General features: G+C 37.5%; 1 protein-coding gene across 2 annotated transcripts in view; it reads left to right on the top strand.

Moving 5' to 3' along the window:
• Positions 1-972: 972 nt before the first annotated feature.
• POLA1 (DNA polymerase alpha 1, catalytic subunit) overlaps positions 973-14,919 on the top strand; it is a 195,831-nt gene continuing 181,884 nt past the window's right edge. The window contains exons 1-11 of one of the 2 annotated variants that reach the window (XM_018084261.2): positions 973-1,095; positions 2,091-2,187; positions 2,632-2,712; positions 3,483-3,598; positions 3,844-3,906; positions 5,334-5,432; positions 6,658-6,853; positions 7,085-7,262; positions 8,180-8,358; positions 11,725-11,837; positions 12,299-12,415. In XM_018084261.2, coding sequence (XP_017939750.1) covers positions 973-1,095; positions 2,091-2,187; positions 2,632-2,712; positions 3,483-3,598; positions 3,844-3,906; positions 5,334-5,432; positions 6,658-6,853; positions 7,085-7,262; positions 8,180-8,358; positions 11,725-11,837; positions 12,299-12,415 — 1,362 coding nt within the window. Of the gene's footprint in view, positions 1,096-2,090; positions 2,188-2,631; positions 2,713-3,482; positions 3,599-3,843; positions 3,907-5,333; positions 5,433-6,657; positions 6,854-7,072; positions 7,263-8,179; positions 8,359-11,724; positions 11,838-12,298; positions 12,416-14,919 lie in introns of both variants that reach the window. The other variant, XM_018084260.2, reaches the window with a different exon arrangement.

Genomic DNA, 14,919 nt, shown 5'->3' with positions numbered 1-14,919 from the left:
TGTCTCAGAGGAGCGCGCTGTCTGACAGCAAACGCAAAAATCTGGCAGAAAATAAACGCACCCGGACTGTGACATCTTCGCAGTTCTCTCACATGGGGTACCACACAGTGTAAATGCCCCTCTTTTAGCTCAGCCTGTAGCAATACAAACCTGTACTTGTCTCAGCCACACTGCCTGGGTGCAGCTCTGCTCACAGTTCGATCTCCTGCTGCCACCGGGAGGGGACTGTCCTGCTCCTCTGGACAGCTGGCCAGCCTTGGTCACCACGGGGTGTTCAGCTTCCCACGCAAACCCCGCGGTCTCGTCGCTGTGCTGTTTGTTTGCTGCTATAATTTGGATTGGGACCACTCGTTCTCTGTGGTCAGATAAATGGTCCGCCCCCCCCATCAAGACAGGGAGAAAAAAGGGAGAAGTGGAGAGCGCCCTGCTGTGGGGAGCGTTTTTAAGGGAAGGAAGTATAGGAGGAAGTGGGGTGTCAGTCCTATGCTGTCAAGAAATTCCTAGTTCGTCTCAATCTGGCTGCACTATTAAACATTGTGAAACCACCTAAAAAACCATTACTGCCTTGTAGCAGTGTAGGCCTTCTCTTAAGTCTGTCTATTGCTGAGTTGTCATGGAGACATGCAAAATAAAAGGAGCTGGAAGTTCCCAAGAAAGGAATGGGGGGATCCTTTTCAGATAACGGTTGATGAGGTTTGAGAGGTTCTTTGGAAACAGGTGGTAGCTTTGTGCTGAATATGAGTTGACCTGAAGTCTTTCTTGATCTCCTTGCTTGTCAGGCCATGCCTTCAGTATAATGCCAGAGTTGGCTTATTAAGAGCCATCCATGACTGTGTGCTTTTAGACAAGTAGGTCTTTATCTTGATTTTAAGTGAAACTGTAGTCATGTATTAATGCATCACTGAATACTAAGTACTAAAGATAACAGCAGCTCATTACTAGACTTAATTCTCTTTTTAATTAATTGCAGCTATGCATGAGTCTGGAAGTTTTGCAGCATCACGTTCTAGACGTGAGAGGAAGAATAGAAGAGGCCAGCAAGAAGCACTTGAACGTCTGAAAAAAGCCAAAGCTGGTGAAAAATTAAAATATGAGGTGAAAATTCCTCGTCTTTTCTTCCTCATGAAAAGTAAATGTGAGCTGAGAGGCTTAACCATTGTTTATAGATATGTAAAAGTTACAGGAAACAAAATAAGCCTTTCAGATCAGCTTTTGTGTTTTCAGTGGTGTATGTTTTTCAGAATGTAGCTGTAGTTGTTTTGCTGCTTTCTGGTCTAATTTATTTGTTTCTTTCTGTTTTCAAAACTAAACCAGTTTTATTGACTGCAAGTCAAACGTGTTGCCACTGCTTGAGAACTATGCTGTTAGGAAGGACCAATTTTTAAAATTTAATTGCATGATTAATGTTATGATAGGAAGTACTTTTTTTAACTTCAAATTATTTTAAACTTTAAATTAATTTCAGAGCTTTAGATGGCTGAAATCCATTAATATTGGTATGCTGTATTTCCAGAAAGAGACCAAAATTTAAGTATTTAACTGGTAGAACTGAAATCTGGCAGTGTAACATTGCTACTGTCTAATTGTGATGCTGACAGGAAATGTGACTTCCACATTGAGGTGGATACATGTAAAGAAACCTGAAGTCCGTGGATCATTAACATGCAAATTTTCTCTGAGGCACAGAAAAGCATCTTCAGCATCATGCTTGGGTACATCAAATAACCTTCCTTTTCACTGAGCTCAGCTTGGTGTTTAAGAGTAGAGCCAAGGTCCTTGCTTGGATTTTTATTATTTTTAGGTTTTGTTTTGAAAATATGAAATGAGCAATAAAGGAAGTCAGTTTCAAATGAAATCTCTGCCAGTGTTTCAGTAGATTTTGAGTTTCAGTACGGTGTGATAATTTTAAAAATTGATAATTTGTCTTTTATCACTGCCAAAAAAAACCCTTAATAACTGTGCTTACTAGTTGTGAGCAGTGTAACACTGTAGGAAACCGTGCATTTCTTGGGAACCTTTATGTTCTGATGATCTGTGTTAGTAATTAATGGTATGGAAACTGTTAATCCTCAGTATTACCTTAACTATAGGTTGAGGAGTTCACAGGTGTTTATGATGAAATAGATGAGGATGAATACTCCAAGATGGTCAGAGACCGTCAGGATGATGACTGGATTGTTGATGATGGTAAGTTAAGATTCATTTAGGGAGTTATTTTGGTTATGGTGTTATAACTCAATGTACATGATTTGAAGTAAGTTATACTTAGTATATTCTTAAAAATTTTTTTAGGGGACAAGAAAAAAGCAATCTTATTGGAATTAATCTTTGCATTGTTCTCATTGTAGTGTATTAGGATGGTAATGAAAATATTTTTCAACGAAGACCTGTTCTTGAAATTTTATTTCCAGTTATCAGTATTATAATTTTACCAAAAAATACTGTAATTGATAATTTCTAATTAAACACATAACAGTATATTTACTCTAGTAGAAGATACTGCTGGGAGTGCATTTGTAACTTTTGCTCTATATTAGAGGGGCAAAAGTGTTTAAGTATGTGAAAAATTATTTAGGAGTATCAGAAGACAGAATTTAAACTGTAAGTTTTCAACTCTTTGTTTTTGTGTAGATGGGATAGGTTACGTAGAAGATGGAAGGGAAATCTTTGATGAAGATCTGGATGATGATGCTCTCAGTTCCAATAAGAAAGGTAAGTTGAACATGAACTGTGGAATGTCTTCCAGGGACTTTTAAGCAATACCTAAAATGGGCAACTTCTTGACATCAGCATGTGGTGAATGTGGCCAAATGACATGTTACTTGAAGTTCTGTCATTGTCTGGCTGTGAATTTTGTTCAGACCCCGTGATGCAGAAGATGAAGGTTCACAAATTGAGGTCAAATCATTGTTAACTACTTCAGCACTACTGGGGCAATTCTGCTTACAGTCTTCTATGGAATATCTATTCACTTCTAGAACAAATGCATCTAGGAGTGGGCTTGGTTTTCGAAGCCAATGCCTAAGAGATGTGAAGTCTCTCTTGGCCACTAAACACCTGCATGCTTTAAAGAATCTGGGATCACATGATTTTCCCAAGTTTTACGAGGCTGGTGGAAAACTGAAAAACTGATTCTGATGCTGAGAATCCAAGTCTAGTGCCAAACACACGGACATTCTTTTTTTTTTCCTGGAGATGCTTTCATGGAAAGTATCTTGGTCCTTTTCCTGGAGTATGCACTTGAGTATGCAAAGAGCATCTCTGATGTGACTAGGAAGATAGGGTGCTGATAGGGTTTTATGATTTTTTTGTGTGTGTATGACAGCTCTTAAAAAGCTGAAGATGATCAGGCTTCATTTCAGCCAGCAGTGTAAAGGTGGAAGAAGTGGACTACTTTGGCTATCTATTCCTGCTAATAACTGGACCCTTAAACATTGAGCTTTTCTGATGTAAAATTCACAATTTATTTTTTTTTTCTGTAGGAAAAGGTGGCAGAACATCTACTGTTGATAAAAAGAACATGAAAAAATCTGTGGTGTCAAAGCCAAACACAATCAAGTCTATGTTTATAGCCAGTGCTGGGAAGAAAAACACAGATGTAAGTTTTTACATTTTTGAATGTAAATGTTTCTGACTTGTTTAAAGTGTTTTAGTGGGAGTGGAATAAGCCAAGGGCTCATTTCAGTTTCTTGTGTCTAGTAAGACATAAACGTTTATTACGATCTCCTGTGTATGCAGCATTTCTGAAAAAGTTGTGTGGAAACTGTTTAGTCATTTGCTGCTGGTCTCCTGATTAGGTTTGCACGTATAACTGAGAACTGTTTGGCTAATCTTACCTTGCAGAAAACTGTGGACCTGTCGAAGGATGATTTACTAGGGGATATTCTTCAAGATCTTAATGCTGAAGTAAGTATAGTAATGAAATCTGCTGGAAACATCTTAATTGGTTCATTTTTTTTGCCATGGAACTTATCAGGAATATACAGTTCTTTGTAAAACTAGAAGATCTAAGACTGGTTTTGTCCATAGCACATCTGCTTGGTATATTCCACATATGCAGAAGTTGCATGACTGTATTGGCTTAATAAGGCAAAACCACTATGACCTGATTAGAGGTGGTTTATATTAAGGTGATGTAGAGCCTGTGCTAATGCAGCCTTCTAGGTTTTAGTCAGCTTGGAGTGAAACAAAACTCAGCTTTATCTGAATCATGTGCCCCGTACATCTGTGTCACCAGGCTTCAGCCAGTGCACTGTAGGATATTTCCATCTGTTGTGTTTGGGTTCATGAGGGGAGCTGAGGGAGGACTGTTTCAGCAGATGATGTAGCCTGAACGTCTGTCTGCCTCCTGCCTCCCACGATTTGCTGCAGAGAACCAGATTAACACTTCCTTTGAGTCAGGAGTGCAGGATGGCTGCTATGACACAGTTTGGACTGTCTCAAATGAGGTTTTTCCTCATCGTTAATGGTCTTTCAGTGCCTTAATGCCCCTTCAGCAGGATCTCTTAAAACCAAAAGGATTGCTCACATGTAAACCACAAAACTTGCTGTAGTGGTGAGATACTGAGGTGAAATATGTTGTATTATAATAAGGTTAATCAGAGCAATAAGGGGTATAGGATGTCCCAATGTAAAGTTCTCTTGGTTTTATGCTCTTGTTATTTTAACCCTCCTTATGACATCTGACTGTGAGTTATATCAGGCTATCAAACCCTCAGAACATTAGGCAAATGCGTTTTAATGCTGTCAAATTTATGGAATATTGAATAAGGAAAGTAATGCTCATAATTATACTATGGCTTCTATTTACTTAAATAGTAGTTATGTATTGATTTTTTGTGTTTTGATTGTTTTCTAAAATTTCTTTTGTTGTTAGCTCTTGATAGATATCTGTGTATGTAAATAGGTTAAAATGTGTTTTCCTTTAGTGTAACAGTGCTGAAAGAGCACTTCTACCTTTCTTTAGGAGTGTATGCTCATTGGTACTGCTTCAGCAGACATAAAAAACATACCACAAGTTATTCTGATACTTGTGTGTTAAAGGCACAATTAGCTATTGAAACTACCACTGTTTGAAAACTGTTTCACTTGTTGATGGCAGTTTTTTTCAGGCTGTTTACCAAAAAATTCTAGTACCTGTCTTAATGGGTTGATTGCTCAGATAACTTACTCTTTTTACATGACTTAAGTTTTATATCAAGAAGTGTGTTTTCTTGGTTAATGAGACATTCCAGTGTCCCTCTTTAATGGAAAGTTGTTACTAACCAAGGCAAAAGAAAATGCTAAAAAACCACCTCTTCATTTTGCACTTTGTCTTTTCTTTCAATATTCAGACAGTTCAACTAAGTCCACCACCAATTATAATGCTGAAGAGGAAAAGATCTGCTGGAGTACCACTGAATCCTTTCTCTGTGCAGTCCCAAACTTCTAAGGTAAAGAGGAAAAAAAAAATCTCATTAATAAGTATTTGGATTTGAATACTGTTGACTTTTGTTTCTGCTTCTAGAAATTAACTTTCCCATTAGCTTCCTTAGCAATGTTACAGTGTAGCTTCATGCATTTTTCCACATCCCCTTTCATGTTAATACATAGACAGAATACAATTAGTTTTAGTATAGTAATAATACATATATCATGTTAGATCCATCACATGAAGGTGAGCTTCTGCTTTGTCTCTTTTCCAGAGTAGAAAACACCCTTGTGGCACGGAGAGGAGTATGTGAGGTGAAATAAGCAGGAGTAGTTGTGTGTGTGGGAAAGGATAAGAAACTAATCTTCTGCAGAAATGTAAAACAAACGTAACATTGAAGCTGTAGATAGAAGTTTGTCCTAGTGGAAGATTTTGGAGTGAAAGGAGGGATGAGCTGTTAAGGGTGGAAGGCTGGCATTTTGTTAGGAGTTCAGAAAAATGAGAAGGACTTTATAAGTGGAAATCCAATGAGATACTTGATAACAGTCTGTAGAGGGAAAATGCAGTTGTGTAGATATATCTGATTTGTGAAACCTTGTGTAATGGTAATATCAACTCTTATGTTGAAAATAATCAGCAGTGCTTCTCATCTTAGCAGTTGTGTTTGAACCTAGAAGCAACTGGAAAAAAACAAAAGGGGACATCTAGTGAGAGAGGATCTTTGTCTTCATGGTGCAAAACAGTGGTCACTTTTGTAGGAAACATTGAGAAGGAAATTAATTCCCAGACTGGCCATTCAAGTGATGACTTCTGTGGCCATAGGAGGAGCAATTGGAGATGTTAGAGAATTAAACAGATGCAGAGACCTGTTGTTGGTCATAGTGAAGGCCACTTGATACCACATCTTCCTTAAAAAGAGGTTCTGTAGTTGCTGCCATAGTGGTATCCTGTCTGAAAAACAACCTTTGTGCTTATTGTCTCAGAATTTAATTGAATGCCAGCCATGACATGTAGTAAACTGGTTTTAAAAATTCTAGTAGACACACATCACAGCAGAAATGATTTTGTAGAGTTTAAAGTTTACTCTTGAGGAGTTTTAGTTATCATGCTAAAAAATATGTGTAACTTTTCATCTAGCCCTGGTTAGTAGTTCTGCAAATAGGAAATGCAAAGGTTTTTTTATTCTTTTTTTGCTCTTATGAGTTGGGTGGTTTTTTTTTTAATTTGATGGCTGAAATGTTTTTCAGGTGATCACCCCTATATCAAAGAAAGCTCCTGCTCATTTCAGAAAGGAAACCCTTCCTCCAGCTTCATGTCATCCTAAACATCCCAATTGCACAGCAAAATCTGTCAGAGTCTCTGAAAATGAGGATACCAAGTATGTGCAAAAACCTACAGAAAATGAGAGAATAGTGAAGACAGTAGGAGAGAAAGCTACTGAAGGTATCAAAAAGAAATCAAAACCCAGTTCTGGAAACTCTTTACATACAGCATATTAGTGTTAAAAACCTTCTTAATTTATACTACCTAGATGCTTAGATATCTTAAATGGGATGTTTTGTTTGTGTGTTAATACTGTATATTATGTTCATGTTTATAGTATGTTATCTGTGCATCCTGCTGTAGTATACAGTGTGTCATTTTAATGATTCAAGCTTTTAGTTCTGTCTGCAGGACTTGCAGATGATGATCAGGGGATGATGGATTTTGATGAGGAGGACTTTGATGAACCTATGGAAGCAGAGCATGTGGAAGCTATACCTGAGACAGCTGAAAACTTGAAAAGAGAGAACAGAATTGAAAAGAAAGAGACAGAGCAGCTGGAATCAGAGAAAAAAGAGACATCTGCCTTGTAAGAATCTCTTTTTCTTCTTTTTTTTTTCCACCAAGAGGGCTTTCAGTATCCATAAACCTTAGATTTATTTTCATGTTTGTCTTTGCCAAAGGGATAATTGTGATGCAGACAGAATGATGATAATGCTGTGCAATGTTTTTTTTTTGTAGTGACATGCAGAATGATAACATGCTGATAGTTACTTAATTGGGAAATATTTGATGTTTTTGGGATTTAGCACGTGACAATATGTATTTCAGTACATTGAGGTGACTCAATGTGGGTGTTGAACAGTGAACTTCGATGCCACTAAGCAAAAATGAGGAATTGCTAAAGATGCTTATTCTAGGCAAATCATAATATCATAGTATCATATTATTAGTTGTAGGTAAGAGTATTGTTGCTAAAAGTAATGGTGAACAGCCACATCTTTGGAAATAGGAAAAGAGGTGTTTTTTTTCCTGTTTGTTTGGTTTTTTTAAATTGTTTGGAAAATCTTGAGTCGTATGTTTCCATAACAAATTATTTCAAACTCTAAAATATTTGAATTATGAGAAAGACCTAAACATTTAATGGCTTTTCAACAAAAAAGTTTTGTTGAAATAATCTGTTGTTCCCACTGAGCAACTTGTACAGATGGATGGATATATTCCTTATGTAAGGACTTGAATGACCAAGGCTGAAATACCAGGTGACTGATTTTTAAAGACTGTGTGTGGTGTACAGAGAACCATACTTGTTTGTGGGTTTCTGCCTTTGCCACTCCCTTCTGCTTTTCAGAAGAAACCTGAGGAAACCCAACTGTTGGGAATGTTGCTTGGTAGTGGAAGGTGCAACAAACGGTGTGAGAATATAAGACTGAAAAAAAAGTAAAATGGTGATTATGGCAAAGGCACAATTTTACTTATTTCTTTCTTCTTCTGCAAAACCTGCAGAAGTTGTTCTCTCCCAGGTATCTCATGTTGGGACAGAATTGATGAGGATGAAGCTGATCTAGTAGCAGCAGAAGTTCAGCTAGACCCCAATCTCCTTCCACTTGTGAATGGGGAAAATGATGAACAAGTCTTAAGATTTTATTGGCTGGATGCTTATGAAGATCAGTACAGTCAGCCAGGTAACTGTTCAGTTAAAGGTAGAAAATGCCAGTCTGATTCTTTTTATTTAACTGGGATTTTCAGACTTGCCTAGATTCCATCCAGATAACCCTGTGTCTCTGTGCTCTCTAACTTGTACCTTCATCTCTTGTTTTTCTGCACCTCTGTCCTCAGAGCAGGACACTATGACTGGGAAAAGTAAGAATGTCATTTCTTGGCCTAATATGGTAGCAAGGAGGTAAAAGCAAGCTACCAACTCTCCTGTATTGGCCTTCTTAAAAATGTATACCCTGCAGAAGCAAGCTGAATGTGTTAATTCCTTGCTCAGTGGTGCAACAATGGAAATGTTTCTGGAAATGTAACTTAAAATTCAGGTGGATTAATAGGAAACCTGTACAATAGCAGTTGCATGATTTTATACAGAGGAAAGGTATGTCTGTCAAGGGAGTAAGGTGGCCTGAAAAGTACAAGCTCTATATCCCCTGATTCAAACTACCTAAGTCTTGAAGATTGTCTTTGGATTAACATTGCTGAGATGCTCTGTGCAGTTGACCTGTGAATCCTAGCTCTCATAGTCTTCAAAACTGCATCATTCTGATCTGAGCTCTGACAAATGTATTCACATCTGTTCTAAGCACTCCCCATCCATCCCCTCATTTCATCAGCAGCTTCAGGATCTTGGGTTTCTAATTTGCACCTCATGTGGATTTACCAGAAGGTTCTTCCATATGTTGTTGAAGGTTTTTTTGGGTTGATGTTGCAAGCATTGAGTCACATACTTTTCTTTGTTAACACCTTTTGTTGTGAGTTGGGATGCCAAACTTAAATATAAGACTGTGCTGGGCTGAAGAGCTTGGTGATGGGAGTGGTAATAATCATAGATATCTTGATGAAATCAATGGCTCTAATATAAAATTGCTACTTTTAAAGATCCCACTATTGTTATTTTTCCCTTTTTTTTTGTCTTGTAAGTCAGTGGTTGCTGAATGGAACATAATTATGAAAGGATTTCTGTTCCTCGCATGCAAGGAGTGTTCTTTTCTCATTATGACTTTTTCAGGATTGAATAATAAAGACTGCACCTGTTTTCAATTAGTAATGTAGAAGGGAAAATTTTGATACTGCTTTTTGTTTAACATGTTCATGATCTTTGTTTATGCCTCATTTGCTGTGATGTCAAATGCATTGCCTGAAGAGTAAATACTATACCATAATCATAAGACTCTTTCAAACTTAATGATTTTTGGAGGCTTACTTTTCATAACTCCCTTTATGGTCTTAGGCAGAGAACTTGAGAATTGTAATCCTATTAACATTTTAAAGAAATAACGAATAAAACCTGCCCATTTTTTCCCCTCTGCAAGACATTTTCCGTGTGTCTTGACTTTGCTTACCTTTTGGTTCATTGGTAGCATGATCTTTCTTCTCACAGAATTTGATTTATAAGCTTTACTCCTATTTTTTCTTTCCATAGTCAGGCTTGCAGAGCATAGGGCCCGATATTTCTTCTGGTTTTTTGGTTTTACATGAAATGTCTCTGAATCAAACTCTGACATTAGCACTGCTTTTCCTGTGTGTGTGGGTGGTAATGCGTGTGTCAGTGTTCAACTGGGTGATCTCAAAAGGTTCCTTCCATTCTAAATTACTTTGATTCTGTGAAATCTGGATATTAAGACCACTTATTTGTCCATGCTAGAGTTGATTGAAGTTTGTCTTTGCAATCCAGGCAGCTTTTTATCCTGGATCATGTATCCTTCTTTGTACCCCACCTGCTCATATGCACCTCTCTGACAAGTTAACTACTCCATGCTCTTGATATTGCCAGCCTTCAAGCAACCAATTACTATTTTGTGGTCTCTCTCACAGTTTTATCTTTCTGTATGATACAAACCTGTCTGAGCTTTTTTTTTTTATCCCTTACCAAAAAGAAAAGATTGCTGGGAACAAGAACTTCGTCTTCCCTGTCACTTAAATCTGCAATTTTAGCTCTTTCTAGATACTTCTATTCAAACTATCTAAATCTTCAAGATTGCCTCTGTATTAAAATTTCTTAAGATACTTTGTTCAGCTGAATCTTGTATCCTTGGTCTCATCATCTTCAAAACCTCAGCACTCTCTATCCTTGACAAAAGTAGTCTTGTTCACATCTATTCCAAGCACTCAGAAAATGACTTTTCATAGCCTGTCACTTTAACTTTGTCATCCACCTTAGTGCATCTTCACTGATTTATCTTTGATCTAATGGAGTGGAAAAGGTGCCTTTACGTCTGATAGATCTCATGGCAAAGATAAATCATGACTCTTGACCAAGGACTTGTTTGTGCATTGTCAGGCCAGGGAGAAATGCAGGTTCCAAAATTTTCTATGCATGAAACGCTGTTTCTGAGACAGTCTCACTGCTGATATTTCTGATTTCATCAGTAGTAGTGTACTGTAGGAAGAGTGTCTCCTATGTAAACAAATTCTAAATTATTTGGAGTTTGAATGGAACTTGGTGAAGCCAGATTTCTGAGTTGTGCTTGAACGTTTTTTGTACTTGTAATTCACAAATTGTATGTGAAAGGCAGGTGGCTCGATACTATGTTATTTTAAAGTTTGACATCACTTGGTTTGCAGTTTGCAGCATTTTGTGCTCATGCCAAGTTCTCTGGGCTCAAAGACGTGCATGTACAATAATGACATGGTCCACAATGAAGTTAATTGCCACTAGTCTTGCTCTGTATAAGGTTTCTCAGTGTCTCCCTTGGTTACAACTGCTGTCTTGGCATCCAGGATTTCTTGCGATGTCATACATCTTTTGATGTCCTCATTTGTTAAAAATAGTCACTTGAAAACTTTTTACAGCTGATCAGCTTCTAGTTGTTGTCTTCAGAATGTATTTCTATAGGTTTTATTGGTAGTGCAGTCTTGGTCCATTGTACTGAAGTGCAGGGAAGAGAAGTTAATGTGCTGGTCTGGCTGAAGAATGAGAAATTGTAGATAACATGTTACAGGATTGATTGACAGCACAGGCATTCTGATAATTTTCAGCTTTCACTGGCATCTCTCTCCTTCCTCCCTCTCCCCAGGGCTTATCAAACTACTGTAGGTAGAAAGGAAATCAGAACAGAATTTTGAGACTGGCTGTGTGATGCCATTTTGAATTTTACAGATCAGGTGTTACTATAGCAATGGAGGTAGAGACATGAAAAGTGATACAGGTGTCTCTTTGTAAAGCTGGTGTTTAAAACGATTCAGAATGTGCTGATGCATCAGAAAGATTTGTTGTTCAAGGACCTAAACCAGAAATGGTTGTGTTTCTCTGCAAGAATGCATTATAAGCTGCTTTAAGCAACAATAAGAATGATTAAGAATCACATACTGAATTCTTTACCCTTTTTCCTTAGGTGTGGTATTTTTGTTTGGCAAAGTTTGGATTGAATCTGCAAACACCTATGTCAGCTGTTGTGTGACAGTGAAAAATATTGAGAGAACTGTTTATCTACTGCCACGTGAAACAGTAAGTATGACTTTTAAGCAAGTCAAACATAAGTACCTTTCATTCTGCTTATGGCAGGTTGTGAGTTCTAGCAGTGTGTTATGGGAACTATTGAAGCCAGTGTTGTCTGATGGAGGTGGTGAAGTTAAAAACAATGTGTACGCAATATATCACTCGTGAGATGCAGAGTAGAGCATTGTGGCTTCCCCTGGCCACAGCCAGCAACTGCAGACAAATTGTTACCTTTAGACTTGCTCTTTAGCAAATAAAGTAATCTTGAAGCATTATTAGAAAACTTAGTGCTTTTTAAACATTCTGTTTCAAATACCGTTTTCTAAATTTGGGGGGTTTTGGCTGATTGTATTGTAGTTTTTCATTAACAAAGAGATACATGATTCATAATAGCAAAGCAAAATTCAACTTACTGGTAATGTCTGCTGGCATTTTTTGTTAATTTGTAAAACTTGACTTCTGTTTTTGAGGAAATTGACCTATCTACTGGTAAAGAGACGGAGACTCCGGTGACTATAATGAGTGTTTTCAAGGAATTTAATGACAGCATTTCACCAAAGTATAAGATCATGAAGTTCAAATCCAAGGTTTGTTTACAAGCATCCTATTTGGTCGTTTTCTGTGGTTGTGATTGGTAAGGTGGGAAGGATGTTGAAACACTGTCCAGTGAGGGAGGTTATGCTGAAATGCAAATATATAACACCTGACATGTGTAAGTGTACCTGCTTGTAAAAGCCATCCCAGTGTCTTCCCAGATATCTGTACTCCTTTAAGAGCAGTAAATCTGCAACATGGTTGTTCCATAATGCTTTTGAAAATACTTATTTATTACCTTCTTTAAAACTGGGTTGAATGTCAGACTCTCTTGCTGAGCTGTTTTTGAGAACAGATAAAAGTGCTGATACCTGAAGCCTGAGTATCGGCTCATACTGTCAGAGTTTAAAATGAATGACTGGGTTGTCCAGCAGATAACTCACTACACTGGAATTAGACTGTCTTTGCATTTGGCCAGATATTTTACTGAAGTTTATCTCTTGTCATGTCTCATCCTTCCTCTCACCCTTGCTGATTTATCTTTTTAGAGTGCATGCTGTTCAGAGCATGGATTGTCGTAGTGTGGCTGTGCAAGAGGGAGCAAGTTGTGAGGGTTGTCATTCAGTCTTGAAAGTTAAACTGTTCTGGTCTTAGAGTTATGTACAATAGTTTTAACAGTGTTATTTTACTGCACTCTTTTACTGTGCTCTCTTTGCTCAGCAGATCCTTAAAATAACATTGGGAAAAGAAAATATTGCTATAATGGAGACTTTGCACATACATTAATGTAATAGTTGTCATAAGTCTGCAGGAAAAGAGCTGATACTGCTGATTGTGTTACAGATTTGGACTGAATTAGTTTGCTAGTGGGAGAAAGCTTTATTGTCCATTTGCATAGAGCATTTGTCTTTTGGGGTGAAGGGCAGAGGTGGGAAGCTTGAGTGGGGAAAGCTTGCAAACATGCAAGTTAGGGGAAAAGACTGGTTCTGAGTGTGCTCAGAAACGTTTCTATTTGTTGAAGTAATTAGTCTGGCAAAGCTGATTTTCATTAGTTGTAACTTTTCATTAGTTGTAACTTTTCCCAGCCTGGCAATGTTGTGACTTCACAGAATTCATTGCTAAATAGTTGATTAGGAAGTTAGATGGCAAGTGAAAATGCAGAAAGAATGGAATTTAACAATATGTAAATAAAAGGGAGGAAATAAGGCAAATTTGTGTGGTAATTCAGGTTGGAAAGACCCTCAGGAGGTCATCTAAGCCAAAGCTAGAGTAATTCTGAAAGTTTAAGGTGTTAAAGTGAAAATGTGAGCAGTATTTCTCAAACAGAAGAGTCATGCAAGACATGACATATTTTCGGCAACTTGTAGCTTAGTGTGTTATGTACAGAATTCAGGGAAAATGTGACATTAGTACTTTGTAAAACTTTTTCTTTGTTCTAGCTTATTTTCTCTCTCAAAACTGTGATGTAGCTTTAGCTTTTTCAGTTTTTGCTGTTATTTCTCTTGTATAGGTGATTATAACTGAATTACATGTTGGATTGGAAAAGAATGAATTTAACAACAGATAAAACCCAAGTTTCTGATAGCTTATTGTTCAAAGATCCTTTCAGGAATGAGGGAGAAAACTCATAGAAAAGCAGTTCTTCATTAAAAGAGAGGATGCAAACACTTGTACTCTAGAAATGGAAGGAGGGAGAAAGGTCTCCAAAAAGATGCACATCTGCTGACAGTGTCTTCCATCTGTTCCATGTTGTGCTAAGGAAGAATAATGTGAATGAGGTAATAAGAGTAATATAGTTTAACCTTCAAAGATGGCTTTTAAAAATCAAGGTAAACCTGTCAAATTTTTACTGAGCTTACACAGAGCTCAGGGTGAAAGACCCAACAGTCGTGTTGGGGTACATGACTACAGAGCTTCTGGGGTCCTTGGGTGTAACACAGGAGTGATCCCTGGCAGGAATAGGGAAGTAGGAGCACTAAGACACTGTTCAGATTTTCCCTTGAATATTATAACATTTGGTCACCCTCATGGGGAAAGATAAACTCAAGCGACTGCAGGTACAGAAGACGGTAATAGAAGGATGAGACAAAAGGAGAATCTGTTACACCAGAGAGAACTATGAAGGGTTTAATTTTTTTAGCTAGTAAAGTGAAGAATAATGATCAGACCTGTTTGCTCTTTAAAAACATTAAAATGGGATGAGCAGCAAGAAAGCTATTTAAAGGACAGTTTTAGCAAAAGAGCAAATTTGCAATTTTTACTTCATGAATAAATTAGGCAGGATAGTTGGGGGTGCAGAGAAGCTCTGAAATAATCTGCCAGAATTGTTTCTGAATTGTAAGAATTCAAATTATGTTTGAATTCTTCAGACTCTTCAGTAAACTGAATTTTACTAAGAGGATAAAAGCTATCTTGCTTTATTTTGCTTGTGTAATTTTCTGCTAATTTTAGTCCTTACTGCCTTCTGGAATACTTTAATGAGAACTGGAGCTAGTGGGAGAGTATGGCACTAGTAATATGAGGGATAAGAAAAAAGACAGGATAGTAGAACAGGGTT

Source organism: Manacus vitellinus, unplaced genomic scaffold (assembly GCF_001715985.3).
Source record: "Manacus vitellinus isolate BGI_N305 unplaced genomic scaffold, ASM171598v3 scaffold_7_pilon, whole genome shotgun sequence".
In the NCBI taxonomy this organism is placed as follows: domain Eukaryota; kingdom Metazoa; phylum Chordata; class Aves; order Passeriformes; family Pipridae; genus Manacus; species Manacus vitellinus.
This window is presented reverse-complemented; position numbering and strand designations above follow the sequence as displayed.